The sequence below is a fragment of the Erithacus rubecula genome (assembly GCF_903797595.1).
Source record: "Erithacus rubecula genome assembly, chromosome: 2".
NCBI classification, from domain to species: Eukaryota; Metazoa; Chordata; class Aves; order Passeriformes; family Muscicapidae; genus Erithacus; species Erithacus rubecula.
In genome coordinates this window covers 28,129,989-28,143,354 of record NC_136685.1, presented here as the reverse complement: position 1 = coordinate 28,143,354, position 13,366 = coordinate 28,129,989, and the positions used below count along the sequence as shown (strand labels likewise).

General features: G+C 36.3%; 1 protein-coding gene across 4 annotated transcripts in view; it reads right to left on the bottom strand.

Moving 5' to 3' along the window:
* Nucleotides 1–13,366, bottom strand: part of SMAP1 (small ArfGAP 1) — an 85,277-nt gene that overhangs the window by 14,844 nt on the left and 57,067 nt on the right. For 2 of the 4 annotated variants that reach the window (XM_079330809.1, XM_079330811.1), the window contains one exon: nt 5,278–5,362. In XM_079330809.1, the coding sequence (XP_079186935.1) occupies nt 5,278–5,362 (85 nt within the window). The remainder of the gene's footprint in view (nt 1–5,277; nt 5,363–13,366) is intronic. The other 2 variants (XM_079330810.1, XM_079330812.1) reach the window with 1 other exon arrangement.

The window sequence follows — 13,366 nt, the reverse complement described above, 5'->3', positions numbered from 1 at the left end:
AAACTGTTTACAAGAACCTTGTTACTACACAGCCATATATTTTTACATATACAATCATTTATGACAGTCATACCAAGACTTTCAATAAAGGGAACATGCATATGCTTATTTTTTACACCAAATTACTAGAAAGGCAGAACTGAGAGAAATAGGTCAATAGTTCCAACAAAAATCTGGGGCAAAGATTCAAACAAGGTTTGCCTGGATAAAATTATTGCAGAATTATTTAATGCACTAGTAAAATTTTATTTACTACTGAAATCTTTGCAGAAGGGAAAAAGCATTCACAGGGAGGCGATTTCTATCTAATGCTTCTGCAGATAAGATGTGGAAAGCCAGAAAGCTAGCAATGCCTCAAGTGGTTATAAATGTTTTCCTTTTGGGTAGATATATTGCTTACCTAAGCATAATCTGGACATTGCAGCAATACTATAAATGTTAACATAGTTACAAGTTCAATAAATGGGGCCATGCAAACCTCATGAGGTTCAAGCAGGCCAAGTGCACAGTCCTGCACTAGGTCAGGGCAATCCATAGTATAAATACAGGCTTGAGGACGAATGGATTGAGAATAGTCCTGCAGAGTAGGACCTATGGATCCTGGAGGATGAAAATCTGGACATGAGCAGGCAATGTGCACTTGCAGCCCAGAAACTCAACTGCTTTCTGGGCTGCATCCAAAGCAGCATGGGCAGTGTGTTGAGGGAAGGGATTCTATTTCTCCACTCAACTCTGCTGAGACCCCACCTGGAGTGCTACATCCATCTCAGTGACCCCCAGCATAGGAAAGACATGGACCTATTGCAGTAGGTCCAGAGAAAGGCTATGAAGGTGATCAGAGGGATTGTTCCTATATGGAAAGTCTGAGATAGTTGGGACTGTTCAGCCTAGAGAAGAGAAGGTTCCAGAGAGACCTTATTGTGGCCTTCCAGTACTTCAAAATCTACAGGAAAGATCAGGACAGACTTTTTTTTAGGGTCTGTAGTGATTCAACAAGGGGTGATGGTTCTAAACTGACAAAGAATAGATTCAGACTAGATATAAGAAAGAATTTTGTCACAGCGAGGGCTGTGAAAGGTTGCCCTGAGAGGTGGTAGCTGCCCCTTCCCTACACCTACTTAAGGCTGGGTTGGATGGGGCTCTGAGTAACCTGATCTAGTTGAAGATGCCACTACTTATGGCAGGGGAGTTGGACTAGATGACCTATAAAGGTCCCCCCTTAACCCTAACTATTCTATGATTCTAGGAGTCTTTGATCTATATTTGCATACATGATATTCATGTACTTATGAAAGTATCTTTACCATTTCTTAAATGAAACTTTCCGACTTGGGACCAACCATGCTTCTTTGCTGCTTACCCAACAGTCCTGACAAAAGTATATTTCTCAGTTATGCAACGGTGATATTTCATATAATGATCTCAAAACTTCAGAGAACTCTTTCAGAGAATATTTCCCATGCAGAAGCAGATAAGCAGCTTTTAGCATATTATATTTTACCTCCAACCATGCCAGATGAATGCCTCACACATCAAATTCAGTAAATAACAACATAACGAATCAGTTTTCTTCTAGTTATTCATTGTAGCCACAGTGGTTAATCCAGGATATGCAATTGTTTATTTTATGAAGGGTGCATCTAAACAAGGCAAATGATGCAGAATATGTAAAATGCACTTTTCTTCTTTCTGGTAATTCTGTAAGTTAATATGATTTTAAAATACTGTTTTTTCCTTTATATGTCAAGGCAATTTTTAAGTGGCATACCTTGGCAAACACAGTATCACAAACTGCCTGTGTAACATTCCAATATACCATTTGTACACAGCTATCACACCATTTTTTACTAAATATTAAGAAATCATTCACATCAACCAACCTGGCATAAGTGGAGACAGCTACCTTGTAAGAACAAAAAAGAACACAGAGCACAAGGTTAACATCAGAGAGATGAAAATACAGCGTTGCCAATCACTTAAGTGCTGAAGAACTGTGGTTTACACACTGTGACTTTCAAACAAAGGACTGTTTCCCATAATTACCCTATTAAAAATTAATTTTATAAAATCCTGCATTATTGATTTTAGTGTCAATTTTAGGTCTCCACATTTTCAACAGGGCACTCTTCCTGCATGAGTAACATCCAAATAATTGTAGAGATGACTAAAAAAGCAAGTTCAGGCTTGGCCTACAGAAACAGGCTGTTATTTCCCACTTCTTGGGAAGAGAAGGAAGGAATCTGGGATTGCACAGCAAGAACACTAACACTACTGCTTGTAGAGACCATAACAATATTTACCTTGTACATGCCCATTTCTCCACATTTCTGGATGTGGAGTTCTGAAGTAAAATCTATCCTGAATCAAAAAGCCAAAGCCCACAAATGTTTTTGCATCATCAAAAAGTGAGTATCTAAACAGCATCTCAATTATAACCTCTGACTAGGAGGTCAAGGGAAACACATGAATCTATTTAAAAGGGCTCAGAACAAACACAAATGTAATAGTACTTTCACTGAGGATATTATGCCTTTTCTCCTATTACAAGATTTAAAGGTACAATTTGCCAAGGCATGTTTTCTTGAAAATTCTGCAATTTTTAAAGAAAAGTGAAAGAGTTTCCTTTTAGAAAATTACCTAGCTACAGCTTTCATAGCATAAGTCCTATCTAAGGAAGTTTACCTTCTGATGAGGTTGTTACTACAAAACCAACCGAGACAAAAAGAACAATGATCCAGAGACTAACACCATTCCTAAAGCTGGCAGTGAAGGTTACTCAAGAAAATACATTGCAAAGAAGCTGGGCTGCTCTAAAAGCCAAAATTACCCTAGCATGAATTCTGATCCGTTAAAATTACTTAACCTGCTATCACAGTGATTTTGAGCTGCCCTACTAAAAGCTAGTACTATTCTTCACTTGCAGAAATGAAGTCCTAAGAGAATGAATCCTCATTAGAAAAATGTCTGCTCAGTAAGAAGAACGAGCTAAGCAATCATATTCATTTTAATAATATTTGATATGACATATCAAACATTTTAATCAGCAGTGCATCACTGCAGCAAAAAAGGTGAGTGAAATTCTGGAATGTATCCACAGAGGTGCTACTTGCTGAGGCAAAGGCTTCACCTGGAGTTTGAGTTCAGTTCTGGCTCCTGCAATTCAAGACAAATATAGACTGGAGCGGGTCCAAAGGAGAGGCATGAAGAGGCCAAAGGGCTGCAGGACCTGCTCTATGAGCAAAGAGTGAAGGAGGTCAGTCTTGACTCCCTGGAGAAGGGAAGGCTCAGCACGACTCTCATCGCAGTATGCCAGTACTTTCAGGGCAGCTATGAAGAGGACACAGCCTCTCTTCACAACACACAGAGCCACACAGGGGGCAACAGGTACAAGTTTGTCAACATAAGAAAGAAATCTTTTACCATGAGATCAATTACAGAACAACTCCACAGATGTGGCAGAGCTCCCAGCACTGGAGGTCTGCAGGCTGTGCCCAGACAGGATGCTAGATAATCTCTACCCTCCCCTTCCCATGGACTCCCTGGACCAGAAGGTCATTTGAGGTGCCTTCTACCCTTGACTACTCCATGGTTCTGTGATAGATTGGGTTGGCATGACCTCTGTTTTAATACTATTTGAAGTCTTCTCTTGTAGGTGCTAATTAAAAGACAACTCTTCAAATGAAATATGCAGGTCTGTTCTCATTAACACATATCTCATTTGCAGCTCAGTGGATTCCAAGTGCTACTGGCTTATTATACTGCTTTCTAATTTGTTATTTAAAAAATCTTTAAGCACTCCCTCCTCTAAAATGATGGTGTTTTAACATACGTATTATAAACTTTGCCCTTTTTATATCTCACTGAACAAGCAGAGCTGTTGAACACCAATTATAATATTATTTTCATTGCATATTACACCTCAAGTTAGCCAATGTAATCTGAGTTCATTATTGTATCATAAGACAGTGTTACCAAGATTCTTTTCAAATCATGACCAAAAGAATATAGAAGCTTAGCAATCTCAAAACCACATATTGATTAAATTCTAGTTTTACTTAGGTTGTTGTTCTGCTAAAGGATAATAAAGGAGAATCAGCATTCCATTAAGTCTAAATACCTTTTTCCTTTTTTTTTTTTTTTCTAAATAGGCTCATTCTACATTCATTCTACAGTGTTAATTAAGATTTGCATGCCTATAGTAGCAATTACTTGGAATGAGATATGGACAACATACACATAACCCATGCAAAAATGGTACTTTACAGTTAGCTCTACATCAGAGGGAAAAAACCATGCATTTTGGATGAGAGCGTGAATTTTAAAACAGAGAAAACATTCACTGTTTTGTCACATAATTTATATATACCTTGAAACAAAAAAATAAAAAAACCTCAACATTCTTCCAAAATGAAATTTTTAGAATTGCATTTAAAAGACTTATTAGCCCACTCCAATATAATGTAGAAATTATGTAGAAAATTAAGAGTAACTATTATTACACTGATAGAAAGTGAATACTCTTAATACCCACTCACAATTTGTAGAAGATTTTCATAACACTGAATTTCAAAAGGAAATAAAAATACTGAAATATTTTACTCTCCTATTTCCATGTTAAGATTACATCAAATGGAAAAAGCACATTTAGAGCAACACTAGATAAATAAAAGACACATTTTATAAGACTGGCCTGTACACAACAGTACAAGTAGACAGTGTCAATTAAATTATTTTACTATGAACTATTTTATTTACAGGACAAACACAGTTGCCTGCCAGTCAGAAAACAAAACAGTACATTAGATAAAAATGAATGATGTTTGCAGTCGGTACAGAATACTGAAATGCCATTATGTTAAGTTTTACAAGGTATTAGTCAGGTGTGGTCTGACAGTTTACCATTCTTTTAACTAATATAAGAATGGTGTGATATAATGCATTTTACATATACATAATCCAGATGACCTCAGCATTTTCATTAAAAAGTACACTTGCACCATAAACAATGAAATATTACAATCCACAAGCCTTTGAAGATCACTTTGATAACTTCCCCTTCCCACAGGATCTCATTACTCTTACTAGCAAAACATTAGTATTGATATACCCACATTCCAATGGCATTTTCCTTTATAGTTTTAAATTGATGCATGCAATCTTATGATTTTCAAATTAATCTTCAGTAATCACAGAAAAAATAAAAGTATATAATCTATTGATAATATAAAATTACACATCTATGTGTGATTTAAAACCAAGTAATTATGTATTGCTTACCAAGTCCTAAAAGGTCGATTGTAGGCTCTGATGACTTTTTTGGACTTGCTTTAGCTTCTGATTGCTGATCCTCTTTCTTCTGTGGCTTGTAAGGGAAAAAAATAAACACAAGTAAACACATCTGAAAAGACTCAGTGCTTAAAAAATTCTCATTAAAGACGCTGATTCAGTATCAGAAGTAAAAGTCCTTTTCCATATTTGTTTATCATAATGAATTTTATTTGTAATGAAATATGTAGCAGTTCTAGTCAAAAGGGTCATGGCACGACTGTAAAAAATTACTGCTGTACTTTCACTGGTATGTAGTAAATCTTAAAATAAATCTAAGTTTGAGCATAGCTCAAAATAAACTGAAGCCTTAAATTGAACCAACGCATATCATGAGCTGGCAAAAAGCTGTCTATAATTTATCAACTCATTTTAGCAACCAAAGTACACAGTTCTTCAGCATTAAAGAAAAAGTTTTTAAAAGCTTAACTTTAAAAATTAGAAGCACATTAATGACATCAATTTGCTTTTCTGCAAAGAACATCTGCAGAAGGTGCAGAATTTACAGAAGCTGACAACAATGCACACAACCTGAATTCATGACCTTTCCTTTATAAACCAGAATGCTAGTAACAGCATTCTTCTCCTTCTGAAAACAGAACTCCTAGTCTTTTCTTGCCTAGAGGCTTCAAAATGTATGATGGTATTGATGTGAAATTTGATTATGAAAATTACTTCATAAATCTGTTTATAGTTCTTCTCACACAAGTATCAAGCTGATCCCTTGAATCCATCAAAACATCAGTTTCTAAAATGAAGACCAACTGGTTAATAGTAGTGACATGACAGATGCATTTCTTCACATTAAGGCATTTAATGTGCCTTTGCTCCATATTTATCACAAAGCCCTGAAGTGGACTGGATGATCAATGAGTACAGCCTTTAACTAGAAGATATTACCCAATAACAGTAGCAGGACACTGTCAGGCTAGGCACTGGGCTGACACCAACAGAACCTGCTTCACTCACACCTTTATCACATACATAATGTGGCTTTCACAGGTCACTGAGGCTCCTGAGGCTGCTGAAGTCACTGAATCTTAGTATTTAGCATCAGGAGAGCTTTAAATGTCAACACAATCTTATAAAGATCTGTTTTAGGTAATCCTTTACTTTCTTCCTCTCCTGCAAAAGGGGGATAAAGAGTAAGGAGCTTGGTTGCAAAGAGTAGTGAGGGAACTCAAGAGTATTCAAAGGCAGCCCAAGTGAACAGAAGCCTCTTACACTGCAGATACTCCTCTTGCATGAGCAAATCCCCCCTGGAAACCTTCAGCAAAGAGATCCAGTTACTGAACTCCATTCCTGCAGCTACTGTGAACAGGTATCATCACACTCATCTCTCAGAGAAATACTTGCTCCCTCTTGCCAAAAAATCCTTAGGTTGACTTTACATAGCTTACTCAAGATCCAGCTGTGTTTGGGAAAGAACCTGATGAAAAAAGAGTCCATGAATTCCCTGATTCTACACTGTATTATAACTTCCAACATTGTGTTTACAATCTGGAGCATAGCACACCAATTCCAAATGCTCAAAGTATCATTTTTTAAAGTAAACCATGACAACATATCAATATTTTTTTAAGAGTGACAATTCAAAATGAAGTTTTCTACAACTGACCCTATCTCTGTAAATATGCCAATGTTAATATGTAAATAAACCAACATTATTATTATCATCATCATCATTATTATTAACACTGACCAGAATTAAAAGTGAGTACTTCAGAACAGAATGCACCATAAAACCTTGAACATTTGAGTTTTCTCCATCTCAGTAAGAAACACTGTGGGTCACAGAAGCTGTAAAAAGAAGTATTTCTGACATGCTCCTTTATTTCATGAAATTGGCTTTTTTCCCTTTTGTTTAAACAGCTTAAAAATTCTGAATATAGAATTATCTCTTTCAGCTGAAAAGAAAAACCATTAGAATGATATTAAATGTACAAATTTTCATTACACTGTATTAGATTTCTGATAGCTACCTAAAAACCACAAGTTTGAAATAATTTAAAGCTTAACAGGTTAGTCTTGAATGCAAACTTTTCACAAAAGTCAAACACTTCTGCATACATTAATAAGAAATAAATAGGAAGAGTTCAAATAGCACTTTCTTTTTATTTGGTACTTACTGCTGTGGCAAATTAATTTCATTATCTAGACTAAAAATTAAAAAATATGGGAGGAATAATCCATTTAGGTCCTCTGCTTTGGAAAATAAACATTTTTGATAAATGATAAATGCATATTTCTGTTTCATCACTCTCTATATAAGAAAGGCAATGAAGAGACAAGGTATAAAAATATGAATTTCTATAAAAATATGATTCCTTAAGATGCTCTTTTAAAATATTGTAACCATTATTTCTTGATCAAAAGTTTCTGTCCTATTTTGCTCCACTTGCCAGTATGTAAACTACTAGATTTTAAGGTCACTTCATATTTAATTACTTTTAAGAAAAGCTCCAAAATTATTCTTGACCTCATTTTTACATAAAATATTTCTAGCCATTAATACTTCATTTGTTTCCTTGGTGAAGATTTTCTCCTTAAAGCACTATTCAACATCTTTGCAGCTACACAGTTTTCACCAACATTCTAACCTTCAGTTTAAAAAATGATAAAACATGTTAGTCACCTAACGTTTACCAATAATTCATCTGTCTAACAGCAAACACACCAATATTCAGCATCTATCTGGAACAAAGGATCTTCCTCTTTAATTTTACCTGCAAAATTACTTTGTTGCCCCCATTCTCTCACCATAACAAGCACCATTTCCTGGAATTTCCTATCCCTCTGTCTGAGATTTCAATCAATTCTGTAATTTGGTATGCCTTTATTTCTGTTTAAAATGCATCATGGCACACTGGAAGGTTTTTGTACAAATTCAGAAGACATTTGTTTGGTGCTTAAGGTCTGCCATGATTCACAGATAGGGACTTCTCTAAAGTCACCTGCACTTAGGCATAAATTAGGTAAGGCTGGCACCAGTGGGACGAGTTATAACAAGAAACTTGCATGCACACAATTACTCTGAAGAACACCTAAATGACCCTCACTACCACGCTGCTTCTGGAGAGAGTTTTGTTGTCTGTTCAGTCTCATGGATTCTGCACTGTGGTCCACCTGAAGTAGACACAAGGAAAAGCAATGGCTCACTTCAGTATTCTGCAGCAGAGATCATGCCGTATTCCTGGGTTGAGGAGAGAACCTCAAGAGGTCTCTTCCAGCCCATATAATTCTGGCATAAACAAGATATTGAAACTTTTGGACAAGAACAAAAAAGAAAGCCACACTGGAGTCACGAGAAAATTTTATTTCAAATCATTAAGAGAAATGTAATGTTTAATTTCTTTTCAGCAGTTTTGCCCCAATAGGACTCATTCATGACTAAGCTTTATGTAGAGAGTGGCCTTTCAAGAGGTTAAGTACTGCACTCAGTAAGCACAGAAGTGTGCAACAGCATAAAAGCCTGCATAACAAGGCAGTGACATTTCTTAAACTTATTGTTTAATTTAGTGTTGTGTTTTATCTCAAAAATACCACATTTTGTAGAGATGCAAGGTAGCATGACAAATGCTTGGGAGTCTTGCTGCACTAAGATTCATCTCAGTTTCTAACACTAGTCACCTTGACTCCCACAGCAATTATTTTTAAATATTGACACCAGTAATAGATAACCTATTCCTTGTTATGCCCTTTGGAATATGACCACATTAAAAACAGCAGACTAAGCAGCATTAAGTAAACTAAAAATAGCATTAAGAATCTGATATGAAAAAGGCAAGTAGAAGGAACAGGTACACAATTTTGTGCACTTATTTCCAAGTGGAGCCTCCAAGGTTACTGGGGCTACTATTCTTTATAACATTCAGAATTGTCTTAGTAATATATGTGGGTTTAGTGAACTAAGTACATGGTTATAGCAATTTCTAGATATATTTACTTCAGGTCATGTATTAACAGTTTCTCATTCAGAATCATTTTTATGCTACTAGTACATTCTTCTGAAATACTGTCCTTGCAAACAGCAGAACATCAAGACATCTTTGATATGCAGGTCTTACATGGCCATTTTTCACAGTTGCCACTAATGGCCACTACATTACCCTTCAGGGTACTTCTCATGTTGGGGACCTACAGCAATGCCTGCTGCCTTCCATTATTCTGAGATTATTGAAAACTATTTGCAAATATCACTGAAAGAAACTGAAGCCAGAACAAGCCTCCAGGGAATTGATTCCTTTCACATCCTTCATGTGATCAGCTTATTTTCTACCATAATTTGGAATTTTTCACCTAAAAAAACCTTGAGTCCTTGTTATGAAAAGAGCCACAAAATCTAATTTCAATCATCCCTTGTTCAGTAGGAATTAGATTACCTTGGCCAAACTGAGGAGGCAAAAAAAGAATTAACCTTGCAATCTCTTACAAATATTTTCACCCATACAGCACGTCTTTTCAGTACAGTAACAGGGACACACTCATTACCTAGATCCAGTATGGGCACTATAAATTTTTGCAATCCTGCAGATGACAGGTAACTGACATACAATAATCTTTCATTGATTCATTTTCCAATGCTGTCCTTTTAACCTTTTACTCTTCTTATGCTCTTCTGTCAGTCCTTTCTTCAGGGGCAAGAAGCAAGACCCAGGGAACAATTGGCTGCTCAGTCTCACCTCAATACCTAGGAAGGTGATTCAACAACTAACTTGGAAACCAATTCCAGGTACATGAAGAACAATAATCTTAATGGGAGTAATCAGCATGGCTTCATCAAGAGGAAGTCATGCTTGACCAAACCAACCACTTTTAACAGTGCCACGACAGGCTTGGCAGACAAGGGTAGAGTACCACAGGATGTCTTCCTTTACTGCAATATGGTTGAATGGACTTGATAACTGATAAAAATGCCATCATGGAAACAATTCCCTCTTCAAGCTCCTGCTCTCATTTAATTCTTAGTATCCAGGGATGAATGACTCCCAATTTTATAGGTTTTATTTATATATATATTTATAATTTTATAGTATGGTGTTAATACAACATCTGTAAATAGTTCTTACATAACAAGATTAATCATCTTTCAGTATCTAAAAAGCATATATTTAAAAATATTTATGAATGCCTCATAACTTTACACATAAGAAGCAGCATCTCTTTCTCATTTCATTAAAATGGAAATGCATAAATGACTATTTGGACCTTCACTTAATTTCCCACACACTGTCACTGTAAATCAACTTGCTTGAAATTACTGGATAGAAATTTATATGCTGGTGATCTCCATATACCTCCACAGTGCACCTTGGCCCATTGTAATGTTCTGTGCTAAGAAACCATCACAAACAAAATCCAAAAGCACGCAACAGTGGAGAAGACCAGGTCACCTCTAACTTATCTGGTTTCAATGCAACCAAGTGCACAAGCCTACTTTAATCCCACACTGAGATGATGCCTTCATTAGTAGAAGCTACATCAGCCAGTCTTGCAATTCACCGAGATACTGTTTATGATTTAATTCATCTTGTTCATTTTCCTACCATTAGAAAATGCAAGGTTAGTCACTGATCAATCTTGTTCATTTATCCAATATCAGCCCTAAGATTTTGAGATCATTTCCGGTCTATCAGGTTTTGATGGAAAAGCTACAAAAATTTATACCAAAGTTTTGAGGTTTATTCTTCTGCAGTTCTGGTTACTTCCTTAAAGATGAAAAGAACATTGTCAAAACCTTCTCAATTTAAACAGAGTGTTTTCCCTTACATCATGAAAAGCATCTTTTGCCTCAGCATCTGGCATTTAATGTCGCATTACTGTGCCACCCTCTTTCATTCTTTCTTTACTAATTTTGTGCAACAACAGAAGTTATCTGAGGTTCAGTTTTTAATAAATGGGTAAGAACACCAGGTTAAGCCAAGAAAAAAAAAAAAAGGCTCTGCTAGATCTCAAATTAAAAAAGAAAGCTCAATTTTACAGAAATCAATATTGGCCTTTATTGAGCTTTCACAACGTATTGCCCTCAATATACTACTAGCTACACCATTCTAGTTCAATCTAATTTACGTGAAATACTTTCTTGAGTTAAACGAAACCAAATAAATCAGCAAGTAAAAGTGTAAACTATTCTATTCACACCTTAAGTTCTAGAGTTGATTTTACAGACTTGTTTCTCTCTTTTATATGTTACTCGAAAGCAAATTATTAGTGAATAAAGATGTTTCTTTGACATGGACAAGGGAACTGATAGGCACTTTATACTGTATATTTATCAAACAATTGCCTGTAAGGTCTGGCTGGGATGGAGTTCACACTTCACAGCACTCGACACAATGCTATACTTCAGATTTGTGGTCATAACACTGTTGATAACACACCTGTGTTTTGGCTATTGCTGAGTGGTGATACTTTGGTAACTGCATCATTTTAGTTTTGCTGGCCTTGCAATTATATTTGTTGTTTTGCTAATTTCAGTGAGACAACCTCCAAGCACCTCGTTCAGTGAATTCAAGGACTACACACCCACAGACATGCATAAGAGTCAGCAGCACTACCCTATTGGTAGATTTTCTTCACAACCACCGTCTCTTCCCTTTTTCAGCACTCTGTAAACTTTGTCAAACAGATGCAAGGACCACATGAGCCATGTGAATCAATCTGTACACAAACCTTATTCAACAAACTACAGTGAATTCCCAAATTCAGTTTTCCCACTGAAGCTCAGAGTACACAACCTTTGAAGATATGAATCTGAGTATTACAGTTTTGCAGTTGACTCATCCAAAGGTAAACCCTAAGTCCCTGGAATGGGCAGAATGCTTTTTCTCAGAAACTTGGACTGCAAGTCTGCAGGAGATGGCAATAAAATGGAGAGAGAATGTGGATAATGTGGATAATGGAGGAGATGTGAATAAAATTGAGTAACACCCAAAGCATAAGTCACATACTGTAGGAAGTCCAGTGTGGCAGTGGGGTATTTAATCAAATTTTCTTCAGTCAGCTATTTTTGGAGATAACCATTAAATGAGTGATTCACTCTGCCTCAGAAAAATAAAAAATAAAAAATGAGAGCATTGCCATGTCAATTCTCCTCCTTCCTCTGTACAAAGATTATAGTACAGCACACAGGATGTTGCCTACAGCGGATATGGTTATATAGAGCAAGACAAAAAGGAGGGTCAGTACCACCATGACTGACTGACACACATCTATTAAATTCACATATGTAAGAGGATGCTATGAGGTCTATGGGTACTGCAACTGATTCTCCCTTTCTGCAAAACAAGCTTGTCCTTTCCCAACTTTCAGCACACATCTGGCTATTAGGTGCACAAGATGGGAAGGGAAAGAAAAGAGGAAAGTAGAAAGCTTTAGACCAGCTTACTTGGTTGACAGAATAGACAACATATGTGAGGTCTTCTGATAAATGTTACACTTCGAAGGGTAAAACAGTAAGAATATTCAGATCTAGCATAATACATTGGTCTGCAGTCAAACCCACTGCCTTTTTTTTAATTACTCTTGTAGTGAAATAGGAAAATAGTACAAGTTTGTTAAATGAGAAAAGACACTGGTATCCTTTCAGAATATTGTTTAATATAATTACACATTCCAGGGCCTATGGTCTTAATTTATGGGCTACTCTTCTGCACATCCCTGTTTCCCAGAATACTCTCCTTTGACAGGCAGCTGAGGGCATTTTGCACTGGAACTGACAGTTGTGAACAAACCTTTTTGGTAAGGCCTGGTCCAGAAGTGGTAGCTCATAGTGAAAATACTGTGATTATCTTTCCTTATCAATGAGAGATTCAAGTTTCCTTCTTCTGCTTCTGTAACCTTATGCAAGTTACCACCATATGTACAGATTTTAAGGGTTTAACAGTTCTAAAAGATATGACATCCAGTAAAAAGGCAGACCGCAACAAATACTTTAAACACAAGCCAAATTTTGCCAAATTCCCTACTGCAAGATAATAACATAAATAATGTAGCAGATTTCAACACCAGCATTTAGGATTATATTTACACTGTGAGAGCA